Source organism: Girardinichthys multiradiatus, unplaced genomic scaffold (assembly GCF_021462225.1).
Source record: "Girardinichthys multiradiatus isolate DD_20200921_A unplaced genomic scaffold, DD_fGirMul_XY1 scaffold_46, whole genome shotgun sequence".
Classification (NCBI taxonomy): Eukaryota; Metazoa; Chordata; class Actinopteri; order Cyprinodontiformes; family Goodeidae; genus Girardinichthys; species Girardinichthys multiradiatus.
The window spans coordinates 50,616-77,103 of NW_025917699.1; the positions used below are offsets into that span (position 1 = coordinate 50,616).

Genomic DNA, 26,488 nt, shown 5'->3' on the forward strand with positions numbered 1-26,488 from the left:
AAACCAGTCCCACTGCAGTGGGTAGGGGAGGCTGTCTTCCAGCAGGAATTGTTGGAATAAATAAATGGAAGAAAAGCTCAAAACATGAAGATAACTTTGTTCCTCAAGGTTCTTCTGTCAGCAGATTAACATCTGACTTTTAAAGGTATCAGAAGGAGACACATATCTGATGGACAGGAAGACAGAGGAACCATTTTCTGGATCTCTTTGGGTTCCTGTTCTGGTTTATTGTTGAGAAACACGCCTGCAGTCCAGATCTATCTCCAACTGATGCTTGGATCATCCTGAAGAAACTAGAGAGAATACCATCCTGTTAGTGGATCACAAGAGAGACGATGATTGTCATCTGGAGTGATTTCAAAGTACATCACCCCACCTTGTTAGTGGAGGCTGCCTGGCCCCGCCCTATAAGAGGAAGTGGAAGCCTTCACTTCCTGTCTGACAGTCTGACCTTTCACCTGAGCTGGTTTGGATGGAGGAAACACATGGAGCCAACATTTGGGTAACTGCACTTTGATATCAATCAGTGACTTTAAATCTGTAACTGTATTAATGTGACTGTGAATGTGGAGTTCAGATGGTGAGTGAAGAGGAGAAGGTTTAGATGTGAGGAGACCTGAAAACTGCTGCTTTGGTTCTCCAACTTCTGGATGAGCTCAATGAGATTGGTTTAAATGTTGGATTGAAATGAAAGTTTGTTGCATTGAAACACTAACTGAGGTCATTTAGATCCAAGGTTCTTCTAGCTCAGCTTTGGAGTTTGATCTGTTTGCTGAAGAACTTTCACAACATGTTGGTGTTAGCATGTGGAGGAGAACATGCTAACTGGTTTGAACTGCTTGAAGATGTTTGACTGTCTTCAGAGACTTGTGTTCAGTTGTGATGTTGAGTTTCTGAAGGTTGGTTGAACTTCTTTCAGCAGTTTAGCTGAATTTAGCATGTTGTTCTCCAGATGCTGATGCTGAGATGTTTTGTAAGTTGCTGCTGAAACTCAAATCAGATGTTGGTGTTGAACCAATCTGGATGATCTGTTTTAGAGTCTCCATGTAAGAAAATTAGATTTGAATCCAGCTTTGAAGGCATTTTGATTGAGAAGATCCAGAAGCTAAAGAAAGAAAGCAGCAGCAGGTTCTACTCAGGTCCAAAGTTGTTCCTGTTGTTCTCCCAGTAGAACTCCACATTCCCAGTGATTTTAATCCAGTTTCAGGTTTAAAGTCACTGGTATCAAAGTTTAGCCAAAAGCAATCAAGTCCAAGCAGTGAAAGTGTGTCAGTGCAGAAGATCCAGAGTGTGTAATAAAATATTGATCCTGTGTTGTTTAGAAGCTCATAACCTCCTCCATTTACCTCCTGAGAAGCCGGGGAGGGGACACGGCCCCCTCACCCACTCTCTGCAGCAGGACTAGATCTTCTCTCCATGTTGTAGCTCAGGCAGGACTTGAACCCAGGAACTCCACCACTGGCATCTTCTGGTCACAGACAGTTCCTCCACACCATCAGGTCTGCTCCCCTCTTCAAAGTTCTCTCAAATTGTTCAGTTTTGGTTTTTAAAAACATGGATCTTCTCAGTCTTGATCCAATGACCTCCATGTTGCTGATCTCTGAACAAACACCTTGAGCTATCCAACCAGACACTTTGCTGTTGTCTCCTAAAGCCTTTCAGTCATGACCTCTGACCTATTGGCTCAATGTGATGGATGGAGCTGACAGCAGCTGGTTTATCAACTAATGTGAATTTTCTTTCAACTTTACCAACTAATGTCAAGTTGAACATAGTCTCAACATCATTTATGGTAAAGATCTATTAATATAAGCTCTTTGGTCAGTTGAGGACTTGAACTAGGACACTAGATGTTCTCAGTACTTTAGTCTATCACACTGAGCTGTTGGCTCATTCAGGTTTTCTGTCTTTTTCTGGACTTTTATCATTTTATTTCCACAGTTGGACTGAAGTTAATGTCACCACAGACTTTGATCCCATGCTGTCTGAGCTTTATTCCCTCCCTTCCTCCCCTTCTATTATGTTCTCACACATTGAAATCATGCTGGGGTTTGGTTATCTGCTGGCTTTCAGCACAGGTGACATCCAGCTCAACAGTGTTTGGCTCCAGCTGGAAAACATGGTTGAACTTTCTGAAGGTAAATGTGAATTTGTATCCAGTAACAGGTCATTTCTATATCAGCAGCCAAGGAATCATTTTATGTGTGTTTACTGTAACCTTCTGTTTTTATTTGCTTTTATTCATGCTGTCGTTTTTTACAGCTCTCACTTTTAGAGCAGTGGGTGGAAATTTGTTGCTGTTGTTTTATTTGACTTGTTTTATTTTCTGTCTAAATATTTGATTAAAAACACATCATGAAAAATGAACATGACACACTGAGTTCTTTCCTTCAGCATTTCATCTTGTTTTAGTCGTGTTAAATGTGTTTGTCAGTGTTTGGTTTCTTTATCCTCCAATTCTTAATAAAATGAGTTATTGAGTCAGAAAGCTGGACGTTGCTTCTTAAAACTATTTGAAGGAAAACAAGGAAATAAAAACAGACATTTCTTTATTCAAAGATTTAACAAAGTAGTCAAATAACACTGAATGCAGTTATTTCATCTTTTAGTTTGAAGCAGAACCTGTGGAAGTATCTGTGCTCCCTCTAGTGGACAGATTAGTTGTAGCAGAAGGTAACTGAGTTGGGACGCTGCACAGATATGATCATTCTTGATCAGTGTCTCCATGAATCAGATGTTTTCTGTGTTTCATACCCTGTCTGTCCTTCCTCCAGTTTGCTGCGTTTAAACCCTGACACAGTTGGTTTTAGATGAAGCCCATGCAGTTCATACTAACCAACACCTTGATCTACCAGGTCACACATGATACATGAAACATGGTTCAAACTTTCCACCATGAGGTCATCATCTCCAACAGTTTATCAGCAATGTTTCAGAATATTAAAAAGTTGGTTTAAAGTTTAGAGACAAAACCAAATAAAAGGACAGTTAAAGTTAAATTAGTTCAACGTGATTTAAATAAAGTTTTCTTTTTGACAATCACACTTCAAGAATCACAACTAAATGAAACATAAAACTGGGAAATACTGAGATCAACACAAAACTAAATCTTTCTCAGAGGAACTAAACAGCCACTGAGAAATTCAATTCAATTCAAAGATACTTTATTGATCCCCGAGAGGAAATTAGAAGTCCAGTACAACCCATCCAAACATACATCATGATACAAGACAAGGGGGGGACGGGTCACCGAGGCTTTGCTGCCCACTCACTGGCGCTGCCCTTGCTAGATGAGAAAAGAGGCCACATTAGGTAAGTTGCAACTTGCCTGCGATCCTGTGTAAGGATCACATCCAGTCTGCGATTCAGCTCACGTAACATCTCAGTCTGAGTGTTGATCGCTCTGAAGATCTCATCATACATGCCAGGCAGCCTTACAATGGCCAGAACAGCTGCTGACCTTCTCCGAATTCCTCGATATGCCAGGTAACCGCTGACTCCAAAAAGCAGAAATCCTGATATCAAACATCCAATTATATACGTTTCTTCAACATCCTCGACTGACATTATTGACAGACACACAATCCTCCACTTCTGCCAGGAGTCCATTGTATATCCAAAACGTCCCATCTGGACAAGAGGGTTCCCCTTCACCCCGTCTTCTCCTCGAGAAAATTTGATCAATTTCATTGAGAGACCAGCTGACCAAATTCATAACTCAGAATTTGGAAGATATGCAAGAAGAGGCTCCAAAAAGAAGACAAGAAACAGAGCTGAAGCAGGGAAGATATGGGAGGGGGTGCGGGAGACAGAAAATAAGCGTCCTCCTCCACTGAGAGCAGAAAGAAAAAAAAAGAAAAACTTTTTCTATGAACACAAAACATGACTCATGCTACATGTTTCCAGTCCTCAGTTGTTTTGTCCTCTGTTCCTTGAACACAACATCAGATGCTTCATAATGATCCAGGTCATCCTGTTGAGTCTCTAATACACACAGAGGTCAGGAAAGTTCATCTCATAGATCGGCGTCCAACGACGAGACGATTGTCCAGATGGAGACGGAGGAGGACGAACAATCAGATCAAAGACCTGATCTAGTTTGGACTGAAGCAATGAGGTCTGTGGAGAAGACAGAACCATCAGTTAGTTTGATGGTTTGACATGTTTCCATCCAGAACCACTAGAACTGTACATTTGTTTGTTCACAAAGATTCCAGTCTGACCAAGATCTTCCAAAAAGGTTCATGTTTAGATTGAGGTTCTGGTACCAACTGATGACCTGATTACAGTAAATCAGAACCAGAAACAGTTTTACACTCAGATAAACCTTCACCTTAGAAACCAAACAGAATTACTCCAGGTTTACTTCAGTAAGTGTCTCACCCTGGATCCACAGAGAGCTGCTATTTCCTCAGAAGGAGCCGTCTGAAACCTCTCCACCACCTGCATCCTCTTCCTCCTTTCCTCCTCCTCCACAGGTCCTCTATCCTCTAAAAGAAAGACAACGTCTCTAAGAAATGCAGAAACAAATCATGACAACATGCATGTAGGAGATGAAACATTTTACCAATGGTGTTCTCCAGCGTCTCAAAGATGATCAGTCTGAGGTTTCTGCAGAGCACAAAGTGAAACATCAGTAAATGTGGAGATGAACGGTTAAACTTAGACACACAGAACCAAACCTGAGGATCAGAACTGGACTCATGGTCTATGGCTGTCTGGAGAGAGACGGTGTCTGAGATACTTATCTTCCTGGACAGACGATCTTCATCTGAAACCAAACCAAAGTCTGAGAACTACAAATCCCAGGGCAGACTTTGACTCTGGTGATGTTTTGTGTCAGGAATGCTTAACATTAACACTCAATAAAAAGTTCTTCTAAACTGATATCTGTAAAAACTTTGACTTTAGGTTCTAACGTGTGTTAAAGAGTGTTTTTCTCCATCAGCTGAGGTGTAGAAGGTGTGTTGAGGCGTCCACACGTGTTTCAGGAAGTAAATATCCTGACCGTCTCTACCAGGATCAGTCTAATAAAGGCCCAAACATTAAAGTCACATGTTTGAATTATTCTCCAGAGCTCTTGGAAAGTCTAACAAGAAGAAATGGTGACTGACTGAAGTTTTTATCAAGGACATTATTTAAGTTTGTTCATATTAGTTGCTGCAGTTTTAAATTATATTTGGTTTTTATTCTTGGCCCCAAAAACCATGATAATATCCTCTCATCCTGAGATGTTTTATTGTTTAAAGTTTATGATGGTATTTAGTTATGAAATATATCTTTTTATTATCTGATTTTAAATAAGTCCTAATTTTAGGGTCCTGGAAAGGAAGACCAGCTGTTAAACATCCACCAAGAGGAGCAGTTTTTATTGAGACAACCTATTTTAGAACTTATGTAAATATAATATATGTTAAAAAACAACCTTCACTTTCTTTGCTCAGCTTCATCTGATCTTGCATAATGTAGCTGCTGTTGCATCTTTGGCTTTCTGGTCGTCACGGTTTAAACCTTCCAGCAATTCATAAGAAATCTCATCTCTTCTGATCAGATGTCAGAATTTAACAATAAGTGAACAAAAGCTGTGAAAAAGGAACAACTCTGTATGGATCGGGACTAAAGGATGTCTTTTTAGTGGCAGTCTGCTTATGAAATAAATAACATGAATGAAAACACTGTCAAGTTCAACACTGTGAGTTAAATAATATTGTCAGACATAAAACGTGAATAAATCATAGTGTAAAAACGCTCAGCTGCTCTTGTTTGTGGTCGGCCATGTTTGTTTCCTCTTTGCCTTCTCAGAAAGCTGCTCAGCAGCTCTGATTCTGATCATTATTTTTAGCTGCTTGGTTGAATGCAAATGTTAAGAGACGTTTTATGTTCCATAGACATGTGGAGACTGACTATATGTGACGTATTGTGTTTGAGATGTTAATTTCTCTTTATGAATATTGATCCTGGTGTCATCAAAACTCTGATCAGTTGTTCATGCAGCTAATTATACATTATATTTACTTTAAGAGTTGGTTCCTTATTTGGCATCTAATGGAAAACGTCAGAATGATCCAGGTTAGTTAGAGAACAGAGAGAGTCACAAATACATGGAAGCTTTCAGAGCTTTGGATCCTCACAGTGAGACCTTCTTGGACTCAGGTAAAGTCAAACCATTCCTGGATTTAACAAAGACTCCAATAAATGAGGCAGAGTTTCCAGCTGCTCATCAGTTATTTTGAAGTCATAGAGCTGTCCAGGGTGCTGAAGCTCTGACTGTTGACCAGCTTCTTCCTACCTATGTCAGTGTTTTGGACTCCATGGTTGTTGTCTGCACTGCATTAAAACATGAGTTGACCTTCTGTGGATCCACAGCTAGATGAGAAAATCTCATTTTCTTCACTGAGGAACATTTATTCTGATCACAGATTAACTGTAGAAGAGGTCACCTTCTTACTGATTGTTGTTAACATACGGTGTTCAATTAATACAGTTGAAGGACCAACAATTACTGTCTTTTATTTTGATGACAGTTTAGAAACAGCAACTGTACTACTTGAACTGTAGTTGAACTTAATGTATTAAACGTCTAAATGAGAACGACAAATTAATTGTTGCTGGGACTTTAGTGACAGTGTTGCTCAGACTTGTTGTAACTTGTGTTGGATTGGTCAACAAATTAAAGTAATATTAAGAAAACACAAACAAAGATGATGTTGTTGGAAGTAATGTTTGAAAAACATCTTGTTTTACAAAACAAAATAAGGAAGAGTCAGTGACAAAGAGGAAGGGAGGCAGGGGGATAAGATAGGAAGAAAAACCACCAGTCATTGTCAGGTATAATATTTGTACAAGACAGTTCCAGGCTGTCCTTACAGAAAACCACAACAGAAAAAGAAAGAAAATCAATCAATGGATGAATGTAACTTAAGGCAGATAGGGGTTAAAGGTTAGATGACAGACTTAGGTTTTCACTAAAGAACTTAACAGACTAAAAGCCGCTCTAAACAAAAATGTTTCAGTGAAGTTTTTCTACATCATTATAATAAAAACTACAACAGGAAGTAAACACAGCCCTGCATCTGTAGTGTCCAGTCCTGAGGTGTGAACTATTGCTTCCAATATCTCACCACCAGTAAGAAATGAGCACTGATAATGATATATAGTTATTAATTTAATAATACAACAAAATGAACTGCAGAGTGAATCAGGAAATAAGTTCAGACACATTTGATACTACAGGCATGCAGAAGCAAAGCACAATTTGAACATCTATGATGTATTAACTAACATCTTGCACGTTTTTCTTCACAAATTGTAAAGGCAAACATATCAGAATGTTAAAATATCATTTGAAGGTTTATACCATGTCTATCAAATATTCCAAATAATTTAGCTCACTAAATTAGGCTTCTTTATCACGACGTTTCTGTACTTCATATGTTGTAGCTAGCGGTTAGTTCGCTAAGCTCTGTCTTTTCTTAGCTTGATAGCTGTGGATATTTTCTTCATGGAGGAACTTACACCCCTTGTCCAGTTTATTTGTTCATGAATTCACCACTGCGATTGTCTCCACATCAGCGAATGAAAAGGCTGGCAAATTCAGCAACCTTGTTGAGAAAATAAGAGCCATTTTTCCTTATTATGTCTGAGACCCGCAAAAACAGGAAGTGATCCAGCACCAGTAGACGCTACTTCCGGTTGTCGTGAAAAACGTCTTGATAATTTAACATTTCATAAATATTTGACTAACTTTCAAGTGAAAACTCTGTAGAGCTGCTTCTAATTCACACTTACTGAGAAAACATTGATTTCATGCTAAAGGAGGAAGAGGAGTTAGGAAATAAAAGTAGAAGCAGCAACAGATCAACAATGGATTCATCAGCCAATCAGGAGCTAGAAACCAGCTAGCTGCTCAGTTAGACCCTCTGGTGGACACAGTGTGTAACTACAAGCAAAGTAAAGTTACACAGGTAATATCTAGTTATCATTTCCTGTTAATTATTTCAAAATAAATCACCGGTAACTGTATTTATCTGTATTATATATATTTATATATTTACATTGGAAATTACATTTGTTGTATCAGAGAGAGTTAAAAAGATTGAATGACCTGATGACAAAAGATCTTCTCAGCTGCTCCATTCTTGAGTACAGCGAGCAGAGACTCCAACTATTGCTGCAGCTACTCTTCTGACCAGCCAGAAGACTGAGAAGAGGGTTTCTGTTGTTGTCTATTATTGCTCTGAGAGTAAATTAGAACCAGAGATAATCACTACATATCAGCTGCTGTGTTAAACTCTGTATTAACAGGATGTGTTTATGTTCAGACTGAATTAAACCCTGCAGTGAATCTTATTCATGTTTAACAACATTAATTTAAGCTAATTTTATCTGAATTCATAAAAGTTAAAATTATAACAAAGAAAGAAAAACAATCCATCCTGTTGAACAATAAATATGATGAATATCTGTAGTTACAACACATCACCACCAGAGGGAAGTGACTAGTTATAATGAAACAAAACGGTTAAACTTTATATTTTTCATTAAATACTTTCTGATTACATCTATTGATATAACCCTGTAAATAACAATCTACATATTTTATACATGTATGTTATTAGAGATGGACATTCATTAATAATCATAGAGACCACATGATAAGTAGTACAACAGGTGCATAGACATAATAATAATTTCTACTACTTTAGAAAAACTAAATAACTAAAAAAATCGTTTTAAATTTACTTCAGTAAAAATCATCACAGAAAGATTAAACATTGTTAATTCTGATGATTAAGGCCTGAAAAAACTACAAACATTATTATTATTATATAGTGATAAAGAAATGCTGCAGTCAGGGCATTAAGCAGGGCAGAAAAATAAAATTTATAAAAATCGTTGGTAAAGTCTTGCACATATTTCTCAACTACACTAAACAAAAATTAAGATTTTAATCATTTTGGCCCTAAACTCTGTCTTGATACCGCCCTCGTGTGGTCGTAGACAGTAATTACACACTACAATCATTTAGATTAGTTTAATAATGAATTAGATTGATGATAAAAAATATTAGCGACTGTGAACTGAAAGACAGATGCTGCTGTTCAACATCAGCTTGTAGATCTGCAGCTGCTGATGATCAGAGTTTGTGTTTAAAACAGGAAGCAGAAGTGAAGATCAGCTTCAGAGCTAAAAACCTCCTCCAAGGTGTCTCAACCTGCTGCTGGAGTCTGTTAGCATCGGTAGCTCCTCTCTGAGTCTCTGTGGAGCTGCTTCTAATTCACTCTAACAGAGAAAATGAGGATTTTATAGTTTTCTTTAAGTTGAAACTGTTTTCTCCCTGAAATATTAGACTTTTAGTCAGAAAACGATGAATTAAGTTCTTTGCTGAGGAGACTCTATGACAATACACTGAATTATAAAGCTAGCTGCTGTGTTACAGCCATATTTATATTAACAGGATGTTTCTGTTGAGACTGAATTAAAACCTTCAGTGAATCTTATTCATGTTTAACATCAGTAATTTAAGCTGATTTTATTGACTGATAAAAACTTAAATTACAACAAACATAAACAATACATCTAATTGAACAATATGAATAATAGTGATTACAATATCTCACCACCATTGAGAAATAAGTATTTGTTATTATTATCATTGATAATTAAACATAGTTATCATGAATTGTTTCCTTTGTGCCTATTAGTTTTCACCTTAATTAGCACACATGTCCTCGCTACACCTTAGAAACGACTGAAGCCATCTTAGCTTTAGTCACCATTCATTGTTTCAGAGTCAGTCGCTTTTAATCCTCCTTCCTCAGAACTTTTCATCATGTCTGCTTTTCTCATATAATGATGTTTATTTCTCCAGATGAAATTAAATACGAGGGTTTTTATTTCTTTTATAGTGTTTTTAGAAAGAGGTGGAGAATAAGTGGAGTAAATTAATCTGGAGATTCATTTGGTTTTCGTCAATAAACGATCTTCCAAATAAAGTTGAGTCTCTTTTCAACCAATTATTAAGAATCTTCTGGATTTTTCATTTGGTTTCTGGATGTTCTTACTGCTACCAGCTTCTGAATCCTTGGATATCCATATTCCTAAGTAACAAACCTCCTTCTTCACTGGGATATTATACAACATATTTTCCAAACTATGATGAAGACTTAAAAGTTCCCACTTGTTCAGATGAAGAAACAGGCCTGAAGCCTGGGAGAAGAACTTCACCACCTGAAGGGCGACAGGTATTTGTTCCTTATTGATTAAAAACAATGTGGAGTCATCCGCTAATTGACTGAGAACTAGTTTTTGTCCATCTATAGTAAAGCCTTCAGTTTCAGAGGTTTTAACAGGATGGACAGCAGCTCTGCCACAGGAAGAAATAACAATGGAGATAAACTTCACCCTGGTCTTCTGCCTCTTCCTAGATTGAATCTTGTAGCTTCAGGAAGGGAAACAGCTGTTTATATCTGTGTGCAGCATCCTAATTAGATCCAGAAAATATTCTCCAAACCCAAAATGTTTGAATGGATCATAAATGAAAGGATGTTGAACTGAATCAAAGCTTCATGAAAGTCCAGAAATAAGATCTAAGCATCGTCCTCAACTAGATGACTGTAATCTAGAAGATCTGAGACCAATCTGATATTATTATCAATGAATCTTCCTTTCATCAATCCTGATTGGGAGTTACTTCTAATAGCTGAGAGCCTGATTTGAACCTAGAAGCCAGAGCCATAGTAAGAAGTTTATAGTCTGTATTGAGAAGAGAAACAGGCCTAAAATTATTTCATATTCTTTCATCTTTTTCCACTTTAGGAATTCATTTATTTTGTCTTGTTTCATTGTTGTCATCAGTTCCTTTTTACTAAAACTTTCTTTAACTGCATCAAATATTAAACCATTTATTTCTTCCCTAACCTGCTTGTAGGAACTAGCAGTGAACCCGTCTGGACCAGGAGAACCATCAGAACCATCAGATGCTATTTTGAGAAGAACATCTAATTCTGCTCATTTGAAACTTTCTTCAGAGGTTTTTGAATCTTCATCAGTTTCTGGGATCTCGTCTTCTATCTGAAACAAACATGTTGAACGCTGTTCACTATAAGAAGGGGAATAAATGTTACTCTAGAAATTATAGATTTCTTTAGATATTGTTTTTGTGTTAGTACATTCCTCCCCATTAATCAAAGTACAAGAAATTACATTTTTCTCTCGTCTTCGTTTTTCCAGCGGATAAAAAAGGAGGAATTTTTTCCCATCTTCTGTCCACTCGACCCTTGATCTGACAAATGCTCCTTGGGCTTCATTAAGGTAAATCTGGTCTAATTGAGTCTGTAGATCAGAGATTTCTATCTTGTCGTCTTCTGATCAATTCAGTTTAGAGGAATAATCCATCAATGTTTTAACCAAACTGTTTTCCTTCTCCCTTTTATCCAATTCTAGTCTTTTAATAAAGATAATTCCCATTTTTGTATTTGGGAAAGGTAGTTGTTATTATTATGAATATTTTGGATCAACTCTTTAATTTTCCAGCTATATTTCTCATTATTTAAGAGGATGAGTTGAACTTCCAATAATCCTGGTTTCTTCTGGAGAGTCTGATTAGAAATGGTCCAGCTTGTTCTACAGTGATCTCTTAGGGGGCTTCTAGAAATATTAGTATTAACATTGAACTGCATCATGGAGGCAGAGACGAACCAATAATCAGTTCTAGATTTAGCGTTTCCATCAGGTTTGATCCAAGTAAACTGTCTTATGTCAGGGTTACTGACTCTCCACACATCCAACAAACCATTGCTGTTTAGAAAGTTTCCAATAACTGGGTTCTGATGACTCTGTGAAAACTCTGAGGAGCATCTATCCATGCATTCATCTGGAACTATATGAAAATCACCACCAACTACCACTAGATCCTTAAAATATGTTGTTTAAAACAGCTATGAGCATATTAATAAAGGTTATTCCTAACATGCTGATATATCCCACAGATCTGTGGACCTCATCTTTTTGGTGTTGCTTGGAAATCAAAAAGCTTTTGAAGGATATACAGTACTGTGCAAAAGTTTTAGGCAGGTGTGAAAAAATGCTGTAAACAAAGAATGCTTTCAGAAATATAAATAATGATTGTTTATTTGTATCAATTTAAAAAATATTAAGTGAGCCAAACCAAATACACAGCCAAAGTCATTAAGAACTATCTTCAGAGTAAAGAAGAACAAGACTTACTGGAAGTGATGGTATGGCCCCACAGAGCCCTGATCTCAACATCATCCAGTGTGTCTGGGATTACATGAAGAGACAGAAGGATGTCAGGAAGCCAACATCCACAGAAGATCTGTGGTTAGTTCTCCAAGATGTTTGGAACAAGTTACCAGCTGTGTTCCTTCAAAAACTGCAAATGTACCTAGAAGAAATGATGCTGTTTTGAAGTCTGTTGGGACCACAGCCATGGATTTCAACGTTAAAACTCCGGTACAAACTTTTCTGGAACTTTCTAAATAAAGTGCATTAACCTTCTTCAGGGACAGCCAGGAAATGGGATAACTGCGGACTTCCTGTGACGCCACTGTCCAAATAAAAGCACATCTCTTGCTACATCCTGTCTCTTCCACCCGGACTCCGTGCGAGACTGGCCGGAGAGGCAGCGCGCTAATGTCTCTTTGCTGGCAAACAGACATAAACTCTTCAAACTGGATCCAAGGGTGTCATAAGATCACGCGATCATATGCAAAGTTAAGTACGAGTGAATTTGTGTACCCAGTGATTTTGTTCATAAAGAGGGGAAATTAAGGTATAAGCATTGCTTTACTCTCTCTGAGATCTGCAGAAGCGAACTGTGTTCCAGAGAATCCCCTGCAGAGAAGCGGTCTCTACAAGCCGAGTGAAGCGGGGTTTTCCAGTCTGAAGGAAGGACAACAGCAGAGACTGCATCACCGTGGTAACGTGCAGTTGGTTGACGGACACAACGAGCCGTCTTTCATCCACAGCTACGAAGGTTAGCTTTGTTCACGGAGCTTTCTTCAAACGTTGTCGTCGCCCGGACAACTCCTCCTCAACACAATTCAAACGAGGTTAGGGTTTGGGCAGAGAGATAGAAGTGATTTAGAATGAAATAATCTAAACGTTTTTCATTTTATGAAGTTTTGTTTTGTTTGTGTGTTTTAAAATTAAGACAAACTTTACTTGAAGGGTGATTTTAAACAGAAGATTGATCATAACGCGCCGTCCGCATTTATGCATTTTAGCCCTTTTATTAACGGTATTTTTAAAGTGTGTGTTGATTCTGGTGCTAAGCTATTAGCCTCCTTTGTTAGCTTTAACTGCTAACAGCTAAGAACACGTTCTTGCTGTTAAATAATATTTTCCCAGAAAAGGTTGTCAGTTTTATATCCAGTAAATAATAGTTCCCTAAACATTATTTTACTAAATTTGATAACTAAATAAACACCATTAAGCCCCATTTCTCCAGAAAGATTTGTCTTTTTCCAAAATATTTCCTTAAATATTTTACCATTTCCTTAATAATATTTCTTTAAATATTATTTTAATAAATAAAGGCAGCTAATGAGACACCGTTGAGAATTAGTCATCCAGTTGGTTTTATTCAGCAAATCGTTCTTTAAAACATTATTTTATTAAAATAATATTTTATTTGATCTTGCATTGTGAATGGTTGTCTAAAAGTTTGCTGATTATTGCCTAAGTTGGTTCCAAGACTAACTTAACTTCATTTCCAGATTCTTCAAGATAATCCGTGGTTCTCAAACATAAACATTGCATGGTAATGTTGCATCACTCTTTTTGGTCATGATTTTCAATCATCTTTAATCAACTAGTTTATATTGTACATAGCCCATTAGTCTTCATTATTCTTTAATTCTGCTTGGTAGTTTAGTTGGATTGTTTTAGCATAGTAAAGAGTTTGTTGATTGAAATATGTTTGACTTTGAGTTTATTTATTTTTATTAACAAATTATTGTATTTTAAGAAATTGTGTGAATTTATTCCATATATGTGCAGAGTTTATGCTGTTCAATAATGTCAGAGCTCGTCTCACACCTTTCTATTTTGTCCTAATACCATCACCTTACTGGGCTGGTATTCACAGGACAACCCTTAACAGACCCAAATATTATTTAATAAAATATTAAAATATTAATATTAAATATTAAATAATATTCTCAGATTAATAATCACGACAAGTCCAAGGGTGGTCACACCACACATGGATTTGATTTAGATTTATCTTTTTTTCATTCATTTCATTTTGTTGGTAGATGAAAATAAATGATTAACACTTCCATTTTTGAAAGCATTCTTTGTTTACAGCATTTTTTCACACCTGCCTAAAACTTTTGCTCAGTACTGTATTTCCTGCTTTATCCTGAATAAGGTGGATAATGTTTGTTTTTCTGATATTTTAACATTTTACGCCCCTAAATATGATCAGAAATTGTGAGAATTAATCACTAATCCATTATTATTTTGCACAAATGCAACTTTTCTAGACTAAAATCTCCCTTTATTGCAGTCTACAAGGATTCTGACTTAAATGTAAATGATATCCAAACCTGTTGAAACAAGAAGGCAGGTAGAACTAGAAATATTTGTGTTTCCTTGGAAGTTTGTTCTAATGTTCAAATGTTTTTCATTCTTTGGGGCCTCCTGGCTCATTGCTCGACATTTTAATTGTTACCTTGTCTCAACACATTTCATCCGGATTTTGAAATATTCATTTTGAAACATCGTGTTTGTCAACAACTGTAAAAACACACGTGCAACAGTAATACATAATAACAACAATACATTTATTTCCGGTTCCGCTGGCCCCGCCCCCACTTCCCAAACACGTGGATCTCTTCCGGGTTCTTCATCCTTTGTTCCCTGTTCGTCAGCAGCCCAGAAGCGGGAGTGTTGATAAAGCTGTAAGAGAGCTGCAGCAGCAGCAGTTGATGAACTCTGGAAAGAAGTCCAGCAGCTTGAGGAACATCTGGTCAAAGAAACTGGAGGGAAGCAGGAGCTCAAACAGCGGCAGGACGCAGCAGAGGAAGAGACACCAGATGATGGATGATGTTTTCCAGCCCAGATTAGGTTTGGATGTTTCCTTCTTCATGCCAACTGTGTGGATGGTAGTTAAAGTTTAGGAGCCGTTTTCAGTCTGCTGGTGGATTATTCCTCTGAATTAGAACTCGTTGTTAGGATAGTGAAACATCAGCAGGAGCTTCTGGAGCCCAGCTCAGAAATATTAGAGTTTGAAACGACAGAGGATCATCTAACTGCGGTGAAGTGAGCCGATATAAGTCAATGGATCTGATGTGTGTTTGTTTTTAAAAATGAAGATAAAATAATAATTGCAGGTTTTAGCAGTTATTTAGATTTCCACAAACTTTTCCCAACATTTATTTTTCTTGTCATCAGGTTAGAAACTATGTGGTGTAATTTTCCACAAATATCAACATCCAATAGAGGAAAATGTGTCCATCCTTTTTCTCATTATTTTAGAACCTAAAAATAAAATAGGTTCTTTAAAAATGAAAACACATTTTAACATAGTAGATATTGTTGGAAAATATTTAAAATACTTAATATGGTCTGCATAGCTATGCTCAAGTTAGGTTTAATAATATGTGAAATAAAATGTACTGTGTAACTTAGTGGATTGCTCAAAACAGGTGTGTGTGTGTGTCTGACTTGGCTGTGGTCTGCCTGGCAACAGTGAAGATATTTCTGTACATGTCTGAAAATAACAGCCAAAAGTAGAATAACAGGAATGTTGTGAAGGTCGAACAGACAGCTGAATGCCAGGTGTAAGAGTTCAACTGACACTCAGCTAAAAATATGTGTTTTTCTTTGTAATTGTACACGCCTTGTGCTGTCTCTGTGTAGTCAGGAACACTTCTACTTTTTTTCTCCCCTACACCGTTCTTTTATTGGACACACACATACTACAGGGAGTATACATTTTACATTTGTTGTGCAGCGCCTTATCAGTTTCTCACACATTCTTTTGCTGAAGGTCAGTTCTGAGGCATCTTCTATTGATGAAACTAACACATGCACTCACACCCTTCAGTGCCTGTTTTTTCAAGTTCACAAATAATACATGTTGTTCTGCACAGTTAACTTTCTAAGCGCTACAGGTTCAGACTAATTCCACACTGTTATGAACATAAGAACACATTACAATTTTTGATATATAACACTTGCTTTTGAATAAAAACCCTGTCTGGGGAGAGAAGCAGAGAAGTGTTTCTGGTGACTCAGCTGGAATCTCTTCCCCAGCTGGGCGAAAGAAACTGTGTGCTTCCTTTTATTATTTAGTTTTACTAAAACAGTATAGCATATGACTTAGTTTTTCCAAAACAAACGAGCACGCAGGAGTTTCTGGGAACAACTCCTTCAATATTTATCAGAAACTATAACTTGTCTTTTTAAAAGGCCATGTAATGTTTGCGTCTTTAAATTAGTTTTATGTAGCTGGACTGAGGGCAAAAATTGCTCTTTTTATTGTAAAGGTAACAGACCTCTAGTTTAGGACAAAACATCTCACTGAATATGAAGTTCAATAAAATAACCAGAAACTGTTCTGTAATCTTCTTGTTGCTGATGTAGAGAGAGCTCCTTCAGTGCATATTAAACTATCGTTTGCACGTCAAATATTCTGAACATAAAGCCACAAGCATGGAGTAAAACGTGTTCCCATCATTGAATAATAACGCTCACTGATATAAAAGTGATAATTAATAATTAAAGCTACAACTAATCATAAAATAGAATAGATCTCATGGGTTCTGATGTATTTCTCTCAGAAACTGTCCACTAATGCCGCCTGATGCATATTTCACACATTGAAGGATTGTTTAAGGAACAAGTAGTTGTTGGTTTATGATAAATTATGTCTCCTTTTTCTTATCACTGCACTAAATGATGAAATGTGTTTATTTCTGGTCTCTGTGCTCTATTCATATGAACAATCTCTACTTCACAAACCATCTGCTTCACAGCAAAACTCAGGCAATTATGTTTTATATAATAGTGATTTAATTCAGGGGTTAAATATGAGATTCTGCACATGACCTAAACTGTCAGTTCCTGAGGTTCAGTTTTCTCTAAACTGCTGATCAGATGTTTTTCTCTAATGTGAATCTTTACCAGCTTAGAAACATGAAGTTAAAGTTGTTCATAATGCATGTAATGTGTTTCAGTGCTGCCAGCAGATGTTAAAGAAGAGGCTCCTGAAGAACAGAGTCCTGATGTGGATCAGCAGGAGCCAGAGCCCCTCCAGATAAAGGAGGAACAGGAGGAACTCTGGACCAGTCAGGAAGGAGAGCAGCTCACTGTGAAGGAGGAGACTGATACCAGGTTTCCATTAACTGCAGCTCCTATCAAGAGTAAGGATTTGTTTGTGTGTGTGTCTCCTGTCTGGCAGCTAACAGTCTGGTGCATCTGGTTGTCTTTTATGATCTAAAGTAGATTTGCTTCACAAAAAGGAGGAAGAAATGAGACGTTTCCTGAGCTGAAACTGCCGGGAAAATACGATGCAAACAGATTATAAAGATATCTACGCAGAACCTGGAGAGACTAAATTAAACTATTCTGCTCTCCTACAGACTCAAAGTTCACAACAAAATGTATTTAAAGGCTAAAAAAGTGGTTTTTGCAGATGTCTCCTTTAACACTGCTCTTAATGTGCATGTGCATTCCTCTCTAGAGACACTGGTTATCAGTATAAAACCATCTGGCTCCTGTTGGAGTTGTTCCCAGAAACTCCTGCGTGTTCGTTTGTTTTGGTAAAGCTAAGTCATATGCTATACTGTTTTAGTAAAACTAAATAAAAGGAAACATAGAGTCTGCGCAGTTTCTTCTGCCCGGCCGGGGAAAGGTGTTCCAGCTGAGTCACCAAGAAAACTTCTCCTCTTTTCTCCCCAGACAGGGTTTTTATTCAAAAGCAAGGCGTGTACAATTACCAAGAAAAAACACATATTTTTAGCTGAGTGTCAGTTGAACTCTTACACCTGGCATTCAGCTGTCTGTTCAACCTTGACAACATTCCTGCTATTCTACTTTTGGCTGTTATCTGAGACATGTACAGAAATATCTTCACAGTTGCAGGGCAGATTATATCTAAGCCAGACACACACACATGCACAGAGGCCTCTTTTGAGCAAGCCACTAAGTTACACAATACATTTATTTCACACATTATTAAACCTAACTTGAGCATAACAATGCAGACCCTATTATATATTTTAAATATTTTCCAACACTCCCCCTGTGATGTTCTTCCTCCACGTCGTCTTAAGGAGTTTTCTTCTTCTATTGGCCTCTTTATCCTTAAAGTTATTATCAGTAGTTTGACCTCCAGCGTGGAGCAGAACAATTTTAAACATACTATTGTGAAATCTGGCCTCAATCATTTTGCTTTGTTAAGCTTTAGGCCGATCTCCAAGTTACCCTTTTCTGTCCAAAATTTTGGAACAACAGTTTACAACCAGCTGAAGCCTTACTGGATAAATATATGATTATAGAAGTGTTCCAGTCTGGGTTTAAAACTTACCACTGAATCGGCTCTTTTAGGGATTTTTGATGATGTATTCTTAGCAACGGATTCTGGGAACTGCTTTTAGATTTACCAGCTGCTTTTGATCCAGTGGATCATAACGTTCTCATCTCTAGACTGGAGCAGTGGGTGGTCATCACTGGCTCAGCTCTTTAATGGTTCAGGTCCTACCTCTCTGATAGGAGTTTCTGGGTCATGGTGGATGATTTTACCTTCCCTGGGGGATACCTCAAGGCTCCATTCTTGGAGCCCTGAGATTGCGTTTTCTTTTTGTGCTGATTACTGTCAAGTCTCTTTCCCTTTAAAACATAATGTTTCTGATTAGCCTCTCCTTCATTGTCTTAGTGACATCTGGGCATGGATGGCACTGAACTTTCTTAATTTTAATAAAAAATAACTGGTCATGCTTTTCAAATCCAGTGACTCCAGCAGTATTTCTTCCTTTGGCCCAGCATAACAATCCAGCATCATTAATTCAGTTTTAGTTTAATAAAAATGAACCGCGGCCTAAAACTTGAAACTGGTTTGAATGTCCCACCCCAGTAGCAGCTTTAATTCTGCTTTGTTGTTACATTGACTACCTCTCAGCGGTAGCCCGAAGGTCCTGGGTCTGACTCCCCCTCCTCATTTATCTTCTGCATGTAGCTTTGATATCTCTGTTGACCAGGTGCGTAGAGATCTTTAAAAGCTTCACCCTAGGAAATCTCCTGGTCCTGACGTTATCAGCCCAAGGGTTCTGAAGGCTTGTGTGGGTCAGCTGAGTGGAGTGCTGCAGTACCCCTTTGCTATGAGCCTGAAGCAACAAAGAGTTCCAGAGCTATGGAAAACATCATGTCTGGTCCCAGTGCCAAAGAAAGTACCTTCTAAAGGATTTCATGGCTATAGACCCATAGCTCTGACCTCCCACATTATGAAGGTCAGAGAGAGGCTGGTTCTGGTGCACCTGAGGACACGGGTGTGTGCAGCCCAGAAGCCTCTGCAGTTTGCTCACCAGCCCCATGTTGGAGTGGGGTTCTGTGTGTGTCTTTTAGACTTTTATTAGTGCATATTGTTTGTTTTTATGGGTGTATTTTATGCTGGGATAAATTAATTTCCCCTTTGAGGATTAATAAAGTTTCAATCAATCAGTCAAAGCTTGGCTCAAGCACTTCTAGGGCGTGGGGTCACTGGCGTTTGGATCGGCTGGGCGGTGATGGTGGAGCTGAGCTGCATAGTGTTTTTCACTGGGCGGTCGTTGCAGTGGCAGTGATGTAGTGTTTTTTTCTTGTTGCTGAGGGGGGTGTGGTGGGGTCATCGGCCCTGGGTACCTGACGCTGGCCGGGGACCTCTTGGTGGATGAGTTTGTCCTGTCACGGTGTGGGGTCGGGGGTCCGGTTGTGGGTGCGGTGCTGGGTGGGGTCTGCCCTGTTGTGCCAGTGGGCGGGGTGGCGTTGCGCAGGGCCCTTGCCTTGCCGTTGCGGCGCGCTGTGTTGTGGGGGATCGTGGTGCGGCGGGGATTCTTAGAGAGGGGCTGTGTGTGGAGCTTGCGCTGTGTGGGTGTGGCTTCATCGGCTTCTGGGCCGCGGAGTTCACCTGTGGGGGTGTGCCCCTGTGGGGGTGGAGATTTGTGGCGTTTGGGTTCGGGGGGATGTGTTCAATATCGGTGTCCTTGTTGGGGGTGGCCCTGTGGGGAGGTTCTTGTTGGGGTTCACTGGGGGTGGGAGACTCATGGGGTTGGGATCGGAGCTCGTTGGGGGGTCGGGACTGCTCCGTCCTGTGGCGGCTCCGGTTGGCGGGTTGCTTTGGGCCATGTGGACCCCTCTTTTGTACATAGCCCCCTCTCCGGAGGTGGATGGGGGTTTTTGGGGACTGGGTTCGGGGCAGGGGGGCGGGAGCTGGGCCGGGGTCACCCGGGTCTGGGCAGTACCGGCGCTGTCTGCCTGCCTCTGCCCCAGGAGGGAAGGGGACCACCTCCTGCTGGTGTACTTGTGGTTCTCGGTGTCCGCGACCGGGTGCTTTGGTGTGGGCTGGCTCACTCCCGGTGGCTGCTTGCCGGGGCCTGGCCCCCTGTGCTCTGTCGGGCCTCTGCTTGGGGGGTGGTGTGTCCCGGGGTCTTGGGCCTCTGGGTCCATGCCTGGATCTGCTCGGGCGTGGACGGCTGCCGGCGGTGCCTGTGGACTCGTCGCTGCGGCTCCCTGGTGCTTCAGCAATGTCGCTGCTGGGTGGTTCCCCTGGGACTCTCCACTGCTCTTCTCTGGGGCGGTTGCGGTAATCCCAGCGGTGGTTCTCCTGGGGTTCCTGCAGCTGTATAAGCAAGCAGGGTGTAATCTTGTATTCTCTTTATCCTTCTTTCTCTCCTCCACTCTTTCCTCCTTTTTCCCCATCTCTCTCTTTTTTGAACTTCTTTTTTCCTTTTAATTTCAGTCTCCGTGTCCGTAACAATTGAAATATTCCCAAAGAAGTTTATAATAAAGTTTGTTTTATAAATGTCAAGCAGAGCTTTAAATCATTAGCTGTGATGCTCTGCTTGTGAAAGTAAATCTGTTGGGCAATTTCTTGGCACTCAGACAACAATTCTGAGCGATATTCTGCCGGACAGGACACGGTAAAAAAAAAAAGAATGGCATGTTGTGAAATTATGATTATTTGATTATGAATATTTAGGAAAAAATATAATTTAACAATCATAATTAATATATAATGTATTATTCATATCCAAAATCAATCACCGTGTTTAGCTATTCAGAATATACTATGAAAATGTGATTGTTTGGCTGCTTGCACTTAATAATTGGAAGTATTAAGTGAGAAGCATGGACGTGAGGACATGATGAGTGGCTGAGATCTCGTGAGAGCTGTGCTCAAGTAATAACTCAAGTAAAACAAGCCCATAAATTGAAGCCCAACATAGAAACTTTTAAAATACTAACCACTGTCTCATATTTCCCAATAAAACAAACTGGAAGAGGAAACCTTAGACAGCCTGGAGAGCTAGGTAGACCAATGTTTTGACAACATAGTAATGGGCAAAACACAAAAATCTGCATCCATGACCACACCAGCATCAAGATACCCCCGTTCAGAATGCTCGGCCAGCACCTCCACTATCTCTCCAGAGAAAAGCTACGCTGATGTCCTGGACTCTATTGACAAGAAGATACCCAGCCTGGATGCTCGTCTTACCCTGGTGGAGGTTCTCCACAAGGAATTTTCAAGCTCTGAGGGAATCTCTGGAGTTCAGCCACAAACAACAAGCTTCGCTCACAGCCAAGAAACAAACGCTGAGGGATAAGGTAAAGAAACCGATGGAATGATGCAGCTGTCTGAAACAAATAAATGAGGGAGACCATCCTGAATATACAAGCTCGAGGCATACGGGACAACCTTGTCTTCTCCAGCATCCCGGAACGGGCAGAGGAGGATGCTGAATCCACTATCTGGGAATTTCTCCAAAGTCAGCTAAAACTCCCAAGTGACGAGTTTAAAAACATCACATTCCATCGTGTTAACTGGCTCGGAGGTAAGAAGCCCGACAACAACCGGCCTCGGCCATTTGTAGTGAAATTCAGGCACTACAAGCAGAAAGAGCAGGTCAGGAGTCGGGGTAGAGAGCTACGGGGAACGAACTTCAGCGTCATTGACTAGTTTCCAAAGGAGATCCTCGATTGGAGGAGAGTATTATTCCCAATCAGGAAGAAATATATCACTGAAGTGGCTGTAGATAAACTCTGTTAATGGTCAGTTGTTCAGGGACCTGGTTGGATAAGAGGTTAGATAACGCAGTTATAATCTAATGTAAAGCACAGCTCAGCATGGATTGCTGGGTTTGTAGCTGGACACTGATCACCTGGCACGTCTCCCTGTCTCTGAACCTGCGCTGATTGTGGCACTGTTGCTATAGTTTATATATTATTGGTTTACTAATCTGTAAACTATAGCCTAAAATGATAAAATGGTTACATAGGCTAGTCTTTTACTTCCTTGAAATAATGCGCCACAACCTCCGGCTAACGGTGCGACTTGTGTTTTTTTAGCTGGGGGAGGCTGACCCGCTGTCACTGGAACTGAATGCTGACCAAGAGCCGTCAGAATCCCTCTCGACCCCAGAATCACAATCATCTAATTTTTGAAGCATCTCCAATGCCTCTTGAGCAGAAAACATCCTTCTAGAAGCTATTTGTAGGATGCCAACAATCTCCTTCTCAGACTACGTTCTAGAGTGGCGGTTGCTAGGTAACGCACGCGCGTATACTCAGCCGCGGGAAAAAAAATATCAATGTAAATAATAGGGCCGTCAAAATAGCGGCTGAGGTAGAAATACTTAGATCTTTAAATAGAGACATAGGAATACACAAGACACAGGTTTAGAAAAGGTCAGGATGCCAGGAAGATAAGAGTTTTAATAAACCAGAGTTATGTCATGTCAAACTTTCAAAACCGTCAAATTGACGGCCCTGGGAGTTCTAGTGTTAAACCATGACACCGTGAAACCAATATATTTACAGTCCAGGTTATCACACCATTGTGGCCTCTCTGATTTTATCTACTGTACTGTTCACTGATAATATTTATCAGATTCTTTTCTCTAGTTTTAATCTTTATCATCTTTGTAACATTGTCAAGATAAAGTTGTTCATTATGCATATAAAGTGTTTCAATGATGTCTGCAGATTTTAAAGAAGAGGCTCCTGAAGAACAGAGTCCTGATATGGACCAGCAGGAGCTGGAGCTCCTCCACATAAAGGAGGAAAATGAAAGAATCTGGTCCAGCCAGGATGGAGAACAACTGAATGTGAAGAAGGAGACTGATGATACCAGGTTTCCAGTAACTGTTGTTCATATGAAGAGTGAAGAGGATGAAGAGAAACCTCTGCTCTCTCAGCTTCATCAACACAAAACAGAAGAGAGAGATCTTCTAAGAAGCATCTCAACTGACCAGATAAAAGTAGGAATTAAAGTAGAGGACTGTGGAACATCAGTATCCAGCAGGAACCCAGATCTAAATACTCATGGAGACTCTTCCAACTATTCTGAAACTGAAGATAGTGAGAATGATGAAGAGGATGATGATGTGAAGCATCATGAATCTGAGCTTAAACACTTATCAGACTCTGAAACTGAAGACAGTGAGGATGATTGGAAGGAGAGCAGGACTTCAGGATCAGGCAGAAACACTGTCAACAAATCTTTGAGCTGCTCTGAGCGTGGGGGAAAATTTGCTACCAGACGCTCTCTTCAGAGTCACATGACATGTCATCCAAGATTAACGTCTTCAGATTGTTCTGGTAATGAGACATGTTTCAGAGAAAACAACATAGATTCACTGACGAAGTTTCAGACGGGTAGTAAAGATTTTAACTGTGGTGAGTGTGGTAAAAGTTTTAACTTGAAACGAGATCTCAAAAGGCACACAAAAGTCCACACAGGAGACAAACCTTTCATTTGTGATGCATCTGGAACAAGATTTACCTACAAGTCAAGTTTAGGCAAACACATCAGTATTCAGACAGGAGTCAAACCCTTTAGTTGTGATACATGTGGAAAAAGATTTTCCTTCAAGTCATATTTAAACAACCACATGAGAATTCACACAGGAGACAAACCCTTTAGTTGTGATACATGTGGAAAAAGATTTTCCTCCAAGTCATATTTAAACACACACATGAGAATTCACACAGGAGTGAAACCCTTTAGTTGTGATACATGTGGAAAAAGATTTTCCTCCAAGTCATATTTAAACACACACATGAGAATTCACACAGGAGACAAACCTTTTAGTTGTGATGCTTGTGGAAAAAATTTGCCTGCAAGTCACATTTAAACACACACATGAGAATCCACGAAGGAGACAAACCTTTTAGTTGTGATGCTTGTGGAAAAAGATTTACCTACAAATCACATTTAGACACACACATGAGAATTCACACAGGAGTCAAACCCTTTAGTTGTGATACATGTGGAAAAATATTTTCCTCCAAGTCATATTTAAACACACACATGAGAATTCACACAGGAGATAAACCTGTTAGTTGTGATACATGTGGAAAAAGATTTGCCTTCAAGTCACATTTAAACAGACACATGAGAATTCACACAGGAGACAAACCTTTTAGTTGTGATGCTTGTGGAAAAAGATTTGCTTTCAAGTCAGCTTTAAACAATCACATGAGAATTCACACAGGAGACAAACCTTTTAGTTGTGATGCATGTGGAAAAAGATTTGCCTTCAAGTCAGTTTTAAACAATCACATGAGAATTCACACAGGAGAGAAACCTTTTGGTTGTGATGAATGTGGAAAAACACTTTACCTTCAAGTCAAATCTAAACCAGGATGATAGAATTTACAGAAAAGACAAACCCATTGCTAGTTATGTTTGCCAGGGCCACCATTCAGCCTAGGGCTTTAACAGATTTAAATGAGAGTGTTTCATCGCACATTGCTTGGTTTTATGGATTACAGATTTTTTAACATGTAGAGTCCAGCATGTTCAACACTCTCTGACAAAACAATTACCAGCACAAGCTCTCCTCAGGGGTGTGTTTTATCTTCATTGTTATTCACCTTGTACACAAACTCCTGCAAAAGCACTTTCCCTAATAGACATTTAATTAAATATGCTGACGACATGTCCCTTTTAGACGACAAAGGAGAGGAGCATGGACTAGTTCAGGCCTTTTCACTAATTGGTGCAAAAAATCCAACTTGCTATTGACTTCAGGAAGCTTCAGTCATTCTCCCCAACCATCATCGATGGAGATCAAATTGAGACTAATGCTAGAAGTACCTGGGCATGGTTCTGGACTGCCATTTAAGGTGAGACTCATGGGCTGACAGGGCAACTTAACGCCCTTAGAATGTCCTTGACTTCTGTTCATAAGAACAGTCCACTTAAGAGGCAGTGTCTTGTTAAAGAAAATTAGTTTAGGATAAAACAACCTAAATATTGTTAATTTCATTGTGTTTAGCTTTTGTTTGTGGTGGTATGAGGCTAGTTTTATTTGTTCTGTGTTTTAAAGATGAAACAAATGTTATTTCAATGAGATGTTTTAAACAGTGATGGTCCAGTAATGGGATTTTGCTCCATTTTATCAGTGTTTTTGTTTAATCGCTTTGAACTAACCTGCTAAAAATGTGTTCCAGTACTGCTTAAAACATGCTAAAGGTTGTCTTTGCTAGTGGCTAACAGGCTAATAGCCTTGCTTATAAACATGGTATACAGCTTTGTTTACAACAGAGCTTGTCTCATTCGCTCCGTAATCGTTGGATAACGCACCATCAATGCTTGTATACACATTAATATTTGTATTGTATGGTATTTAAAATAACGTATACAATTATTGAATAAGGTATTTTCTTTGTCTTAGCAGCTGGTGACCTAGATGTGAATCACCACATCTCTCTATCCGTCCATTTGCGGTTCGACCCCTGGCGTCTTCAAATAAAGTTTCTCACTTCCATTTTAAGTGGTAATAACTCTGTTCAACCATGTGCTGAAGAATAATTACATACCATTGAAAATCAATTGTCCCAAAATGTTATAGATTTCTAATTTGGGAAGTTATTCTTTTGAAAATAATTTTATTAAAATAATGTTTACTTACCTTCTGTTTTGTGTTGTGACTGGTTGTTTGAACATATACCAGTTGTTGCCCTTAATTACTTTTAAAACTAACTTGACCTGATTTCCAGATTCCTCAAAATAAATCCTGGTTCTTAAACCTAAATATCAACACTGAACTATGACATCATTGCATCAATTTTATTGGTCCCCTTTTATCTTTTATTTGTATATAGTTTCATTAGTTTCTGTATTCCTTTATTTTGTTTGGTAGTTTTAGTTGAATGGTTGTAGTCTAGTGTTTTTTAATTGACATATTTTAACTTAGAGTTGGTTTTTTGTGTTAAATTATTACATTTTGAAGAGAAGGTGCGGTGAATTGATTCC

The 26,488-nt window shown here is 39.1% G+C and overlaps 1 protein-coding gene and 1 long non-coding RNA gene across 5 annotated transcripts; one reads left to right on the forward strand and one right to left on the reverse strand.

Moving 5' to 3' along the window:
* Nucleotides 1-3,757: 3,757 nt before the first annotated feature.
* On the reverse strand, nucleotides 3,758-7,607 carry LOC124865222 (protein EFR3 homolog B-like). Of its 4 annotated transcripts, none has more exons than XR_007037510.1 (4): nucleotides 7,516-7,607; nucleotides 4,568-4,611; nucleotides 4,384-4,490; nucleotides 3,758-4,119 (listed from the first exon to the last, which is right to left on the reverse strand). XR_007037510.1 is itself a non-coding variant. In XM_047360181.1 (4 exons), exons 1-4 carry the CDS (start codon nucleotides 4,632-4,634, stop codon nucleotides 4,082-4,084), a joined length of 285 nt encoding a protein of 94 aa, XP_047216137.1. In that variant the 5' UTR covers nucleotides 4,635-5,351; the 3' UTR covers nucleotides 3,758-4,081. The 4 variants fall into 4 exon arrangements, 2 of the variants coding, with proteins under 2 accessions (XP_047216137.1, XP_047216136.1); XM_047360181.1 differs by lacking the exon at nucleotides 7,516-7,607 and adding an exon at nucleotides 4,207-4,279 and having other exon boundaries at nucleotides 4,568-5,351; XM_047360180.1 differs by lacking the exon at nucleotides 7,516-7,607 and adding an exon at nucleotides 4,683-5,177.
* Nucleotides 7,608-24,556: 16,949 nt separating this feature from the next.
* On the forward strand, nucleotides 24,557-26,000 carry LOC124865221. Its single transcript, XR_007037508.1, has 2 exons — nucleotides 24,557-25,356; nucleotides 25,911-26,000. It is a non-coding gene; the product is annotated as an uncharacterized LOC124865221 (long non-coding RNA).
* The last annotated feature ends 488 nt before the right edge of the window (nucleotides 26,001-26,488 follow it).

Excerpts from the sequence above, each read along its gene's own strand:
- LOC124865222 (XM_047360180.1), bottom strand. The coding sequence starts at position 4,705 with ATGAGTCCAGTTCTGATCCTCAG. Across the intron at positions 4,612-4,682 it reads AGTCCAGTTCTGATCCTCAG|AAACCTCAGACTGATCATCT; the intron begins GTTTGGTTCTGT and ends TGTGCTCTGCAG. Across the intron at positions 4,120-4,383 it reads CAGCTCTCTGTGGATCCAGG|ACCTCATTGCTTCAGTCCAA; the intron begins GTGAGACACTTA and ends TCTTCTCCACAG.